The 13,142-nt window shown below is 31.4% G+C and overlaps 2 protein-coding genes across 9 annotated transcripts in view; one reads left to right on the forward strand and one right to left on the reverse strand.

Moving 5' to 3' along the window:
- LOC109546974 overlaps positions 1-11,575 on the forward strand; it is a 13,665-nt gene extending 2,090 nt beyond the window's left edge. The window contains exons 2-10 of one of the 8 annotated variants that reach the window (XM_019918164.2): positions 987-1,216; positions 4,245-4,292; positions 7,479-7,657; positions 7,710-7,829; positions 8,039-8,309; positions 8,492-8,606; positions 8,874-8,927; positions 9,371-9,504; positions 9,798-11,575. In XM_019918164.2, coding sequence (XP_019773723.2) covers positions 1,018-1,216; positions 4,245-4,292; positions 7,479-7,657; positions 7,710-7,829; positions 8,039-8,309; positions 8,492-8,606; positions 8,874-8,927; positions 9,371-9,504; positions 9,798-10,015 — 1,338 coding nt within the window. In that variant the 5' untranslated portion in view covers positions 987-1,017 and the 3' untranslated portion in view covers positions 10,016-11,575. The other 7 variants (XM_019918166.2, XM_019918168.2, XM_019918167.2 and 4 more) reach the window with 7 other exon arrangements.
- A 107-nt stretch (positions 11,576-11,682) lies between these two features.
- Positions 11,683-13,054, reverse strand: LOC109546975 (cytochrome c oxidase assembly factor 5). Its single transcript, XM_019918174.2, has 4 exons — positions 12,913-13,054; positions 12,241-12,351; positions 11,879-11,980; positions 11,683-11,817 (listed from the first exon to the last, which is right to left on the reverse strand). Exons 2-4 carry the CDS (start codon positions 12,346-12,348, stop codon positions 11,776-11,778), a joined length of 252 nt encoding a protein of 83 aa, XP_019773733.1. The 5' UTR covers positions 12,349-12,351; positions 12,913-13,054; the 3' UTR covers positions 11,683-11,775.
- Between the last annotated feature and the right edge of the window lie 88 nt (positions 13,055-13,142).

The raw sequence follows: 13,142 nt of genomic DNA on the forward strand, positions 1-13,142 counted from the left end.
AAACAAGGGCAGAAAGACCGATTGGGTCGATAGCCTTTTTCTGTAGGAAATAAAGATTATTTATATATATGAAACAGTTAAGCATTTAAGTATTTATTTGAAAATGCTAACTAGAAACGATTTAAAAGATATTTTTTAAACGCGTGATACTGCATCTAGAAATCGTTGTTTGGAGAAAAGTCTTAGAAGCAAAAAGTTTAAAACGCAATATGTTTCTTGTACATATAACATTATCAAGTCCTCCGTTTTGAAAATGTTCATCTAAACCTTATAATAGCCATCATCGTTTTACCACCTTAACTTGCATTTTTTAAATCGCAACTTGCAATAAGCCTGCTTTTATAACAACAATAATAAAAAATAAAAGATGTAGTTGTTATACAAAGGTTTATGCAAATTCTGTTCTTTTATATAAGGAAAATCATCAATTTTTTAAGCAAAAATTACTAGAAAAGTAATTGGATCGCTGTAAAGTGGCTAATCCATTTTACCTTTCAAATAATCTGTATTTATGTAAAATTGTAAAATTTTTCTTTGCGTTGGCTTGTAAATATTTGATTCTATCACGCAAACTTGAATTGCCGATTGTGTAAATGTGCTCAACGTCTCCTGTAAACGTTTTTCCAAACAACCATTAAGTATATTTATAGCAAAATCAATGAAAATATCAATCCGCCCTTACGTATGCATGTATAAGTGGTTAAAGTACATCGAAATGTGGTCACCCCTCTATTCAAAAGATGTAAGGCGTAAAGCGAATAGGCCGTAGAAAAATAACAGAGAAAAACTACAAAAGCACTTTTAGGCGTTCCCAACAAATTAAATGCACAAAATGCTCTTTGACTTGAATCCAAACCCGGCGATAAATTCAGTAACCAGCAATGCGTGTTTCGATCCGATTCCGGTTTCCGATTTTATGAAATTCGCTTCATTTCTTTCAGCTCCGTTTATCGGCGAACATAAAATCCGATTATATGGCCTTTCAGGGAAGCGAAACGATATTTCATCGGCATCAGGATGAATTTAATGTTCAGAAAAAACTTCAGGGAACAAAAATCGGGACCCATAACGGGCAAAGGGGTCAAAGCTTCATCTGGCAGACACACCAACAAACGATGTACGAGAGATCAAGGATATACGCCCATGGAAGAACACCATTATAGAACGCATCTTTTTTTTAGTCCACCCCGATGTAGTTACCAAGATGACTCGGATGGTAAGCATAGTAAAAATATTCTTTATAAAAATGTTTAAATCAGCATTTACTTTACCTTTCTATACAAAATTGAAATAAATAAAAGCTCATTCGAAAATTTGTCATTGTTGTGGAAGCCGAGAAACAGGTGGAATATAAAGTTATTTCAGAATTCAACATCTATTCAAAATATCGGAACGCTTTGATATTTGATTGTGTCATTACGTACTATTGTCCCAACTTAAGTAGAGAAATAATGAATTTTTTTCTCATTTATCCAACATTTCAGTCCTTTACACACTTGATATTTTTTATATTTTCATTAATATGCACAGCATATACGCTACCGCACAATATACAGAATGGATGACAAGAAGTCTAATTGTAGGTCCTAAAAGTAAATATACATAAAAAAACATACCGAATCATTTTTATTCAATTTGTTTATCACAACATTATAGAAAAAATTGCTTTGGTAAAAAAATAATTTTATTAAATATTTTTCGAAATTAGAGTGGTGTCGCTTTTATATTCAAAACCCGTTTACCGTATTAGACTTTGAATGCTTCATTGGCTCATAGTGTAAATTTGTGCAAATTAATGCCCGTTTTAAGGTAATCTGTAGTAATATGACTGAAGGGGCAATGTTTTAACTATTCAGTTTTTAACGTAAAAATCGATACCCGAATGTCGGCATATTAATTGCTTTTTCTAATATTATATGGCAAAAAATCAGTTCTAGTTCAATTAATTTCCCCTAATAATATTATATGTTGGCTACATATTATAATAATTAGAATAAGGTCAGAGAGACCGACTAGGTCAATAGCATTTTTCGCAATAAAAAACTTATTATTATTAATCTAAAACACAGAAATATTTCTAATAATTTTAAATGTTTACAACGCGAAAATAAACTGATGAAGGGTTTTATAGTAATTGTGTTCGTAACAATACTTTATGTATTAGATAAGCCATGGGTGAACTTTTGAACGTTGCGGTCCGAAGAATCTAAAAAAATAGGCCATAAATTAGTATTGCTCCAAATAACTGCGATTTTACAATAGGCCAAATAAACACTTTTTAGCTTTTCATTACAATATGATGAGAAAATTGTCGCTGTTATCACAACTTTGAAACGTGAAATATTCATTTTGTTTAAAAGAATGCACGTTTTATAATTTAGGTTATAAAACATTAATTAGATACAGTAGAAATACTTATTAGTCATTTTTTCAGACCAAAAAAACCATAAAAATCATTAAATCGCGTTTAAACAATTTTTAATATTAGACTTTTGTTTCATATTTTTTGCATAATCTGGGTGCATCACCATGCTCTAACAATGTAAGTACTGTGTAGTTTTTTACATGGTGTTTTGTTTAACAATGTCCAAGAGAAACAGAGTCCAAACAGAATCTCAGTAAACTTGTAGTGTGACCTCCCCAAACTTGTAGTGTTATCTGTTCGGTATACTTGCAGGAAAGATGAGATTCATTAACAGGCTGTTATTTATTTGCAGTTGTATACTAAATATTGTTGTTGTATTGGTAAATGATTGTTGTTAATTGATAGTTTTCTTGCGATTATTTTCCACATAAAATTAAAATTTTGAAAAACTGAAAAGTTATAATATATTACATCAAACGTTTTAAAATAGTCTTTTATTGTAATTTAACACAAAATTTGATTTTGAAATTTTTTAAAGTAATTAAATAAAACGACGTTTTCTTAAAGTATTTTTATTTCATAAAATCTTCAGAACCTTTAATAATTATAGGCGTGTTAAAGTTTCTAACATAAAACATAGGTAAACATGAAAAATAAGAATTTCTTTGAAACTTTCTATTTTTTATCCGATTTATTACGCTTTAAGCCAAACATTAGTCTCGAATTCAATCGAATAATTTTGTAAGGTGTTTTATGGCTCTACTATAGAAGAGCCCCCCTCTTAGATCGTACAGAAATCGCGACTGAAAAAAGACATTCATATAAAAGTGTTGTGGTTGTCGCCAAATTATTTGTTTCTGTTACTTTGAACTATAAAGGGTAGCTCAAAATAAAGTTATGATAGTCAAGTTTATTTTTTCAAATGGAACAGCATACTTTTTAATCAAGATTCAGGTTCTACATTGAATTCGAAGTATTTTTTGTATAACATACTATGTGAATCAATTCAATGGCTTTGAACATAACGACATTTGAATATGGGAATGCAACAAAAGCAAACTTTATTATTATTTTTAAAAATAAAATAAATGATATGATTTGAGGACAGAACAAAACAAAAAACGGAAATAATAATAGAGTTTATTTTTCTTGCGTTCCCATGTTTTAAACGCCGATATGTCCAAAACTATTGAATTCGGTCACATAGTATGTTATTCAAAAATACTTAAAATTCAATGTAGAGCATGATTCTGGGTTAAAAAGTAGGCTGATCCATTTAAAAAAATAAACTTGACGGTCATAACTTTATTTTGAGCTATCCTGTATAGTTCAAAGTAACAGAAACACACACTTTGGCGACAACCACAACACTTTTATGAGAATTTTTTTTCAGTCGCGATTTCTGTACGATCTAAGAGGGGGAACTAGTTTCAGTTTTTGATTTTATTTTATTTTCAGTATTTTGAAAAAAAAATTAAATGTTAATTTTTAAAATTTAGTCCTATCTTCGCAACAAAGTACTGTCTGTTTTAAAAAAAATCCTCAAGAAAAAGTAGAGAAAATTCTACGCAAACGAGACTTTTCAATCATCTCCAAAAAACACATTTGAATGATTTTAAGTGTAGTACAGAAAAATGATAAAAAGAAGCAAAAATAAAAATATTTATATTTTATGCGGATAATTGTTTACCACTACGACTGTGAACAAAGGAGCTATTAATGAATTGAATGAAAACAGCACTCAGTACTATGATTATTGCTGAACTTGGTCCTTTTTAATCTAAAGCGTTAATGGTAACTGTCCATGTTTTTGATAAATAACCATCAATGTTCTATGCCGAATCGACAATTGCCACTTGTGCAATCTTATTTTTTGCAGGATCTCTTGGTTCTTCAGGTAACTCGAGTCGCCAGAGGCACGGCAGAGGTTTGGTAGCTAAATGTTTGATTTTTGTGATTTTTGTCGTTTGATCGTCCCCGTTTATAACGTAATTATTCAATAATATTGCCTGAGAGAAAGATTTACTGGTTTTAATGACTAATTTTAGTTTGATTCACTTTGAACTGTCTGCTATTTGGCACAAAGTAGAAAGTTGAGTTAAATTTTAGTGTGTAAAAACATAAATGCAAAAATAAATGTTGCAAATGTTTCGCAAAATAAGAGGCTGATATTTTTAACTGTCAATGGAAAGAATAAAAATACCCATAATGTGAAACAATGCGTCAATTTTTCTATTAAGTTTAATGTAATGCTTTAAACGTGCTAAACAGTTTAAAGTTATTTAAAGTCGATTACTTTGTGGATATTACATTTTACTGATTTTCTGGTTTGGTGGCCAGTTTTCATATATGTATGTATTCGTTTTTAAATGCAAAAATACATTAAAAACTACAAAACGTCTTAGTTGAAAATACGGTGTTACAGCAATAAGAATGATGAAAATAAATCCTTTAAGTAATAAAACAAATACATTAACATTTTGGAATCAAATTTTTGTAGTTGATGGTTGTACGTTCCTGTCTTCTTGTTCGGGATTTTTCAGACACGTACACCGCAAGTAAGAATCTGAAAAACTCCCTTGAAGTGACTACTTATTCATTATTTAACTCTACGATGTGTGGCGCAATCAACATATAAGCTTAAAAGCAAAATGCAGTTTCAGCCGCGCAATGTTCCGTATTTAATTAACTAAGCAGCAATTTACCAAGTTTTTTCTAGTGATATTTTCTAGAAAGGACGGTACGAAATTTTGTTGGCAAGATTCAAATTCATTTACAAAAATATCCTTCAATATTTTTAATAATCTCTGACCGTGCAGATCTATCAATACTTATTCAGTAGTGTCCCAGCTTGCTGTTTAAATTCGTCCGACAAATATTTTTAGAAAATTATTTCTCTATTTTGTGACCCCACACTGAATACGTTACACAAAACAGGGGCTCCTTCAGGTAATACTCGCCGAATAGCCGGCTCGTGCAAACCGAACATTTTTCGATTCATTTGCCTTTTGTTTTTATTTCTGCAGGTATCCAATAATATAAAAACATTCCCCCACTACCTCGTCTATCGGTATATTGTGCTAATTTTCAGTGTTTGGTGTGCCAAAAAATTCGACGCAAGTGTAGACAAAATAATGGTTGACGTGCTGTTTTTGTGTTTGATTTATTCGTTCCTGAACTTTAAGTATTGCTTGTTTCACGTTGCTAATGTTTATTATTATACGCTTTCATTATTGTCGATTCAGGTATTTGGATTACTGACTTGTCGCCTAAATAACATTTAAAAATATATTCAAAATAAAACCCATTATTGGCTGCAATTTTGTTTCGTATCATCATTGTTATTGAGCTTCTCTGCTTATCCGATCGTCATACTACTTAATTGCCAACTATTAAATAATCTTGTTCGATCGTAGTTTCCGCTCAAATGGGCCATCACGATCAGTGCAACGCAATCATCAAGATGCAAGATTACAAACACACTTTTTACTCAACACTTTTCTTTACTATCTAACATCTCCTATCTGAGGTTTCTCGCCAATTTTTCCACACAATCCGCTTTTATTCCTGATTTTTTATTTTTCTTTTATGTTCGTCATTTATGCCCTGGCCATTCAGGTTTTTATTTTGTTTATTCCTTGTCTCAGCTTTTGCTATTAACGTTATTTTCATTAATTGTTTAGAAACTTCCTTTTATGTTTCTAAATTTTGATTACCTACCTATCTATTTTCTTGTGTCTTAATTACGTATTATTCGTACTATCTTGTTGCTTCATACTACTGTTTTTATCATTTGTTTCACAGTTTACCTTCATTTTTTTGCGTCCAACATCAACAAGCAGCAATGTGAAATTTCCAAAGTATTTTTTATTAGCAACTCCGTGAAATTTTCCCTTTTTTCCATTTTTTCATGAAGCATTCCTTCATTTTTAGAGCATTAATTTATAATTATTTACTCCGGTTGATGATCAATATAGGCGCATATATTTTGAAAGGATCATACATCAACCTTTCTCATATTTTCTTTTCGAATTTTTGAAAGCAATGTTTAGCTGCTTCTTTGTTTAGCTACCCATTATCTACAGGGTGTTAATTGCTTAATTGTTTGCGTCGTTGCCTAATTTTCCTGATGTGATCAGAAAAGTAACTACATTTTGATTTGTGTAACGTTTTTCGTTAATTTATTATTTAGCTCTCCGATGGCTTTTTCCTTCTGTATCTACTTCCTTATCTTTCGCTTTTTCTTGGCCGTTTTCAATGGTTTCTTCTTTGAAATTTCTGTTTTCACTATGTGATAGCAGCTGCCTCCTTTATTCTTTCCATCATTATTTGTGGTGTGTGTCTTAAACATTCAATTGTTTCGTTCTCTTTAACTTGTATCTCCAAATTTCTTCATTGCCTCTACTAAGATATAGAGAATGAAGAATGGGGTACCCAAATTGCTGCTTGCCGCTGTTTTTTCGACTAATCCTTAAATATTCCTTGCATGGTTTGCATGGTTCCGTGCATGGTCATTAATTTCATTTGTTCCAATCACAAATTCGTCTTAAGTTATGTACTTTTGCTTTTCAATTCTGGTTTAAATGTCTTTTTTCGAATCTCATAGTTTTCATGCTTTGATTTGTTTTACTGAGTGTTTGTTTAGATAGGTTTTTCTATACATTTTTGTGGATATTTTTCAGATTAATTGTATTAAATTCTTGCCAAATTAGATTTGTGTTCCTAGATTTCTTTTGTCACGTTATCATTTAGCTCAATAATTGCACATGGGATTTCATTCTCCGTGCATTTTTTTGTGCTGCGTCGCTCCACTGTTATAGTTTTTCATATAAATTTATCCTATATTGAATTATTACTTCACAAAAGGCATCAGCTTATTGGGAAATTAAAATCATAGCGATGCCTGTATTTTCGGGAGCTTCATGTGCTTTTCATCAAAGACTTCTAGATGTTTTCTCTATCTTCATTGGACACAACTTCCACTCTGTCAGTTGTACAGCTTCTAACAGAATGCGAAGTGTTAAACTAACAAACAATCTTAATATTGTGATTGAATGTAAAGTAAGGGAAATTAGTAAAATTAAAAGTTTTTAATAAAACGATTGTTTTACAGAGCCGCGTTGTGGCCCCATGACCGGTGCTGGTGGGGAACCTCCTCCCCCCAGCACGACCATTTCACCAGCAATGACGGAGTCTGATCTTCCCCAACCCTTGATAATGAGAACTCCATCCGTAAACGTTAAATGGCCAACTCATGGGATTCATCCCGGAAAAACTACCCCATCGAGACAGGTTAAAAAAATTAAAACATATTGAAAAAGTGTTCTCATGAACATTGCTTTAGGTCAGTTTCAACCATGGAAATCCCGATGTAGCCAGATCGTTATCAGGAGTGGAAAAAGACTGCTTCATAATTCCTATTCATAGTTTAGATAGATTTCTTCCCGCAGGAGTGCCTATGCCAGTAGGTAGATATTTTATAGCTCATTTTCATTAAAAAAAATATCGTCTTTAACCGTTCAGACGCAATTAAACTATTTCGTGCCAATGGGACACCCTATGCATGTAATTTTTTACAAATCTTTGAGTTGGATCGTGTTTTCTACTCAATAGCTTTTTTAGAAATATCAGAACTGCCTGGTTTTATCAAGTAAACTGATTAATTTATCTTAGAAACCACCGCCGTCCAACGGAAATTCGATGGAAAGGAAAGCTCAAGGAAACTTACATGTAATGGAAGTACCTGACCCTAAACTATGTGTCTTATGCCACCTTATGAGTCAATTAGAGCCGATTGATCCCATATTAGAATCGCCACTAATTCAGCCTTTGTTTAAACAAAGAGTTATTGCTGGCGAATTGGTAAGCGAAGTTGCAATGGCCAAAAGTGCGGTAACTGGAATGCTCTTAGCCAATATGGAAAGAAACGGTAATCAAGATCTAGGTAGTGAATTAATACATATAATTTAAAATAATATTATACATAATCTTTATTATTTTTCATTGCTTGCCAACATTAAAAAAAGACTGACACAATACATTTGAAAACAAATTTTTGTGGTTATTAGAAAGTTATTTTTTATAGCTTTCATTCACTTAATGTTTTATGTTATTTATGTTTTTTAGCGGAGTTCCCATTTATAAGTTATTATGTAATAAATACATCCCATACCAATCCAGTAATGTTTTATAATAATTTACGCACCGCCAGCTTAACGAAGTTTGATCCTAGAGCAACCAGGTAATTATTAAATGTATTACTTGCCAAACCAATAGCAATTTTCCTATATCGAAATGGTGTTTCAAATAATCGGGGAAAATACAAAAGCGAAACACGATAATGGACGAGTTTAAATATTTAATTTCACTTTAGTCTATCGTTTTAGTTAATGGAAATTTTTTGGACTGTGTTGATAATATCCTCATATTTAGATCTATACTTATAGATTGTTTTCATTGTTTTACATGCATCTTTATATTTTATTAAAGCCCATTAATTGGTTTTTAGATATACAGCAGCACATACTTTAGATTTATACGGCGAAGTGGCTGCAATATGTAGGTGAGTTAATCCAGATGTCTCCTGTAGATTATTCGTAGATTCTTACAGTCCTAATATTTCTTTTTTGAAAATAAGCCACATTATTGCAACCATCTTGATAACTTACACGTTTTATGTAAAAGACGTTGGTTCAATTATTTTTCATCCCCTTCATTGTACTGGGATATTTTTTCAAGACCTTTCCAATCCAATATAAATTCAAATTTCCTTTTAATATTCCACATAATTCCGGATGTATTTTATTGAAGTCTCATATAAAGAACATTCTTCATTTTATACATTACCTCCATACAAAATACCGTATGATCAAAAGTACCATTTCGCTTCATGTAAATGCACCATTCGAACCATAAAATTATTATGAAATAACCGAGCAATTAAAAGTAAAAAGGTGATATTTTTTGGACTAATTTTCACACATATTATTTAATCTCTTCTATAAGGCCTCCTATACATGAAATTGGAGTGTCGCTGCCAAAAACTCACAATCCCAACACCGGCTACATTGTATCAGTTTACAAGGTGTTCGAAGGAGATGATAGAGAAATATTTGAGAGAAACTGGCTATATTGGACAGGTAACATAAAAATATGTATTCATTAAAGTTGAAACTAAAACTTAGCCGATATTTAAGAATAAAAAATAAAACCTATTACAAATATTTGAATTTCGGATACTTGAATAACGGGATCTTCATTGAACCAAAACAGTAATTACTTGTAGGGACCAATTCCTTTATTTTCAAGGCAATTTCTGATTGAGACAAATAAATTTAAATCTATAGAATTAAGATAAAAATCATATATTATTTAGTTTGTAGTAGACCTGGATGTATAATTGGTTTGATCCGTTGCTTTTGACATATTTTAGGTGCGAGGATGATATACAGATACCTTCCACAAAAAGCGGGTTTGAGGAAAATATCCCTCCACAAGTCGTTGAGTCCGAAAGGGGACAAAATGTACATATTATTGTGTGAATGTGCCAATTTACTGCCCGATGTGACCGTTTGTGCATTATTACTGCCGGCCCTTCGAGCCCGGTTAACTGGATACACAGGCCTTTTCAGGCCTATACAAGCATTCTAATCCTTTCTTAGAATGAGTTTCCAATATACAAAAGCACTAATTACTTACTCAGAAGAACAAATCTATCGATTTATTGGAAAAGTATCAATATTCGAGTGATTGTTTCAACTGTCTGTCTTAAGACGGACTAAACACTTGAGTAAAAGCTGGTTTAATCGTTCAATAAAGAGTAAAATAATAAAATAAAGTATTTGATAAAAATGAGAACTAAAAATAACTAAGAAAGAACATGGTTTGCAAAATGGCAGGAAACCTAGAAGCAGTTCAGAACTTAAAGACAATAATACAAATTATTAACGCAATCTAATACATTACATATCAAGAATTATTTCACTTTTTCCAAATAAAACTTTGTTAAAATATCAACTGACGTAGGCTCTCAAAATTTTCATAAAAAATACTTTTGAGGAACAGAGAAACACTAAGGGACAAAAAGTGAGAGAAAAATGTTAAAAAATGAAAAATGCTAGCATCTTGCTCATTACTTATACATTTGCGTAACCTAAATGCTTATAAATATAAGCACGTAATGGCTTAAAGAACTTGAGGTGAAAGTTGGCGTCTTGTAAATTCATACAAAACAAATTTAAGAATTTTAATAATTCTATTCGTACTTTGATGCCTTTACCCTATGTAACTGCTGTGCATTGAATACGTATACAATCGAAATTTGCTTGCTTTCGAGTGAAATTTGTGCTTCAGCTACGAAACAATATTTGCCATTTCTTTGTTGGGTGTTTTTAATTTGGGCAATGAAAAATATATACTTTCATCAAAAGCAAAGTGAAGTTGATAAAGATAATTATTAATATAATTCCTTCTAAATTTCATTCAATAAAAATTATGTAGGTTTCGAACCCTGTAGGTTTTGTCCTGACAAACATTAATTAAGATCATATTGAAATTTAAAAAAAACTGTTTTTTCCACACAGTTTACATTAAAAACAAAAGACATATAATAATAAGAATAAAAATGAATATCTCTAGATTTGCGATTTATAACTAATAGCAATAATGTGTACAAAACCGTTTTAGATTTCTAGTTTTAACGCAAAAAACTTGGCTGTGCTAGCCACAATGTGATATAATGCACGTTAGGGGTCCACTCAAATATAAAATCTCACAATAATCTATCATATTACACTAGATTATTTGTAATAAGTATTCGCAATAAATTAGGCTTTGTGGCTCGATTAAACGACTATCAATAAAGTAATTCGCCCTTTTAACATGGTTTATCACATCAAAGCCCTAGGATTCTTTATCGGGTGCTTAGTGACTTTAATTAAGAGACTAAGTGCTCCGGCCCTTAATATTAGAAGTCAATTTGTGTCTGGTTATGGTTTTTTTAGTTAAGGCAGTAATAATAAGGCTACGATGCTTAATGACCACATCACTCACGCAATCAGTTTTTTTGTGGCTGTTTATTTAATATAGCAATTTATGAATAGGCGACTTTTTCCAAAAAATATCGCACTAGTTGTACCACACAATTTGAAAAACAGATGTTGTTGATTAGTGTAAATTGTACGATTTTGATAATAAACATTTAAAGTTTTACGTAATATTTCTTATTGTCAGTTTTCCTGGTTTTTAGGTCGTCGTGGAAAAGCCCAGTGAATTCGATATATATAAATAGACCCTAATCTGCATATTTAAATAACACATAAGTAAGTAATTAATTTATTATTATTTATTACACACTAGCCAACTACTCGCTTACAAAAAAACATGTGACTATACTTCAACAGTACCAGCTGTTAATAACCCTTTCTACCCCTAAACCGTTGCCTTGCGTCCAACTAAAAGAAAACCAGAATAGTAATATAAGAGAAAGTTTAGAATATTTGGCAAAGTTATTACCATTGATCTTTTGCATTCAAAGAAGGTATTTCGAAGGACATAGCACTCAGATGGTACTGTCCCATCATTGAGGTTTAGACATTCTCGTGGCGTTTTCTGTCTCTGCAATTAAATTTGCGTCTGTATTTCAGTAAAAAAATATTTTGCGGCTCAAGTTTTCAACATATAATAATAAGAATAAAAATGAATATCTCTAGATTTGCGATTTATAAATAATAGCAATAATGTGTACAAAACCGTTTTAGATTTCTAGTTTTAACGCAAAAAACTTGGCTGTGCTAAAACAATTTTGATAAAAAAATACTTTGCTCGCAGATAGTTTTTTTTCCCGATTTTCTATTAGTTTTAAAATTAGAACTTACGGATCGGCAACAATCGCTTTCAAGGAGACACATTTTTAAATCTGCACGCACGCCAGCACAGGCACTTTTATCTTTGAGGGTTTCATTTTCATTCTCATATCGCATCATTTTCTGAAACAGAAACAGAGAATTTTTTATGTGGGCATTTGCAATTTAAGATTTATGTGAATAGCACCAATATCATTGAGGAATATTTATAGTTTTCAAAAGGAAATTATTCATCTACTTGAAAATGTATTGTAGTACTAAAAAGTACTAAAAAACCATAAAATGTCTACGTTTTATGGTATTTGGGGAAAAAACTTCCTTTGCGGGTGAATTTATAATCTAAAAACTGGCACATTATCCAGTGTTCTATTTTCTAAAATCAATCGCAAGCAATTTGCACCAAATCCCGTACATTTTGAACTACTAATATCTAATTAACTGGCGAGGTAGAGGTTTTTCTCTTAAACAGTGGACTAAATAAAGGAATGTGGTTCTTTTCTCGTGAACGTACTGTATATAGACAATGTCTAAGCTTTCAAAGATAAGCACTATATTATTTTATAGTCTGCACATTAAATTAATTCCTTAATCACTTCTTAAAACACTGTAACTCCTTCGAAAGATCAAATTTAATAAAGTGTAAATTATAACATTTTTATATTTATCTTAAGCACAAATACTTACGGGATATTGTGCAGAAAAACCAGTCTCCGTTGAACAATTCCAGATATTTTAAAGCTTACAATATGAGGTAGAAATACATTATAAAACCGCATACAAGTTATTAAAAGCATAGACAAGTAAAAGTAAACCGAAATTGAAGGTTAGTTTCGTAATCGACGTCTATAAGGCTGGGCAGTAATAATCGATATCCGTCTGGTGTTAACTCATTTAAATAATTTTTTTTAATAAAT

This window comes from Dendroctonus ponderosae, unplaced genomic scaffold (genome assembly GCF_020466585.1).
Source record: "Dendroctonus ponderosae isolate FM_Combo_2020 unplaced genomic scaffold, Dpon_F_20191213v2 Dpon_F_20191213_1, whole genome shotgun sequence".
NCBI classification, from domain to species: Eukaryota; Metazoa; Arthropoda; class Insecta; order Coleoptera; family Curculionidae; genus Dendroctonus; species Dendroctonus ponderosae.

Coding starts and splice junctions, on each gene's coding strand:
- LOC109546975 (XM_019918174.2), bottom strand. CDS start 12,348: ATGATGCGATATGAGAATGAAAATGAAACCCTCAAAGATAAAAGTGCC. Junction 11,981..12,240: donor AAAGCGATTGTTGCCGATCC/GTAAGTTCTAAT, acceptor ATTTAATTGCAG/AGACAGAAAACGCCACGAGA. Junction 11,818..11,878: donor TTGAATGCAAAAGATCAATG/GTAATAACTTTG, acceptor GTTTTCTTTTAG/TTGGACGCAAGGCAACGGTT.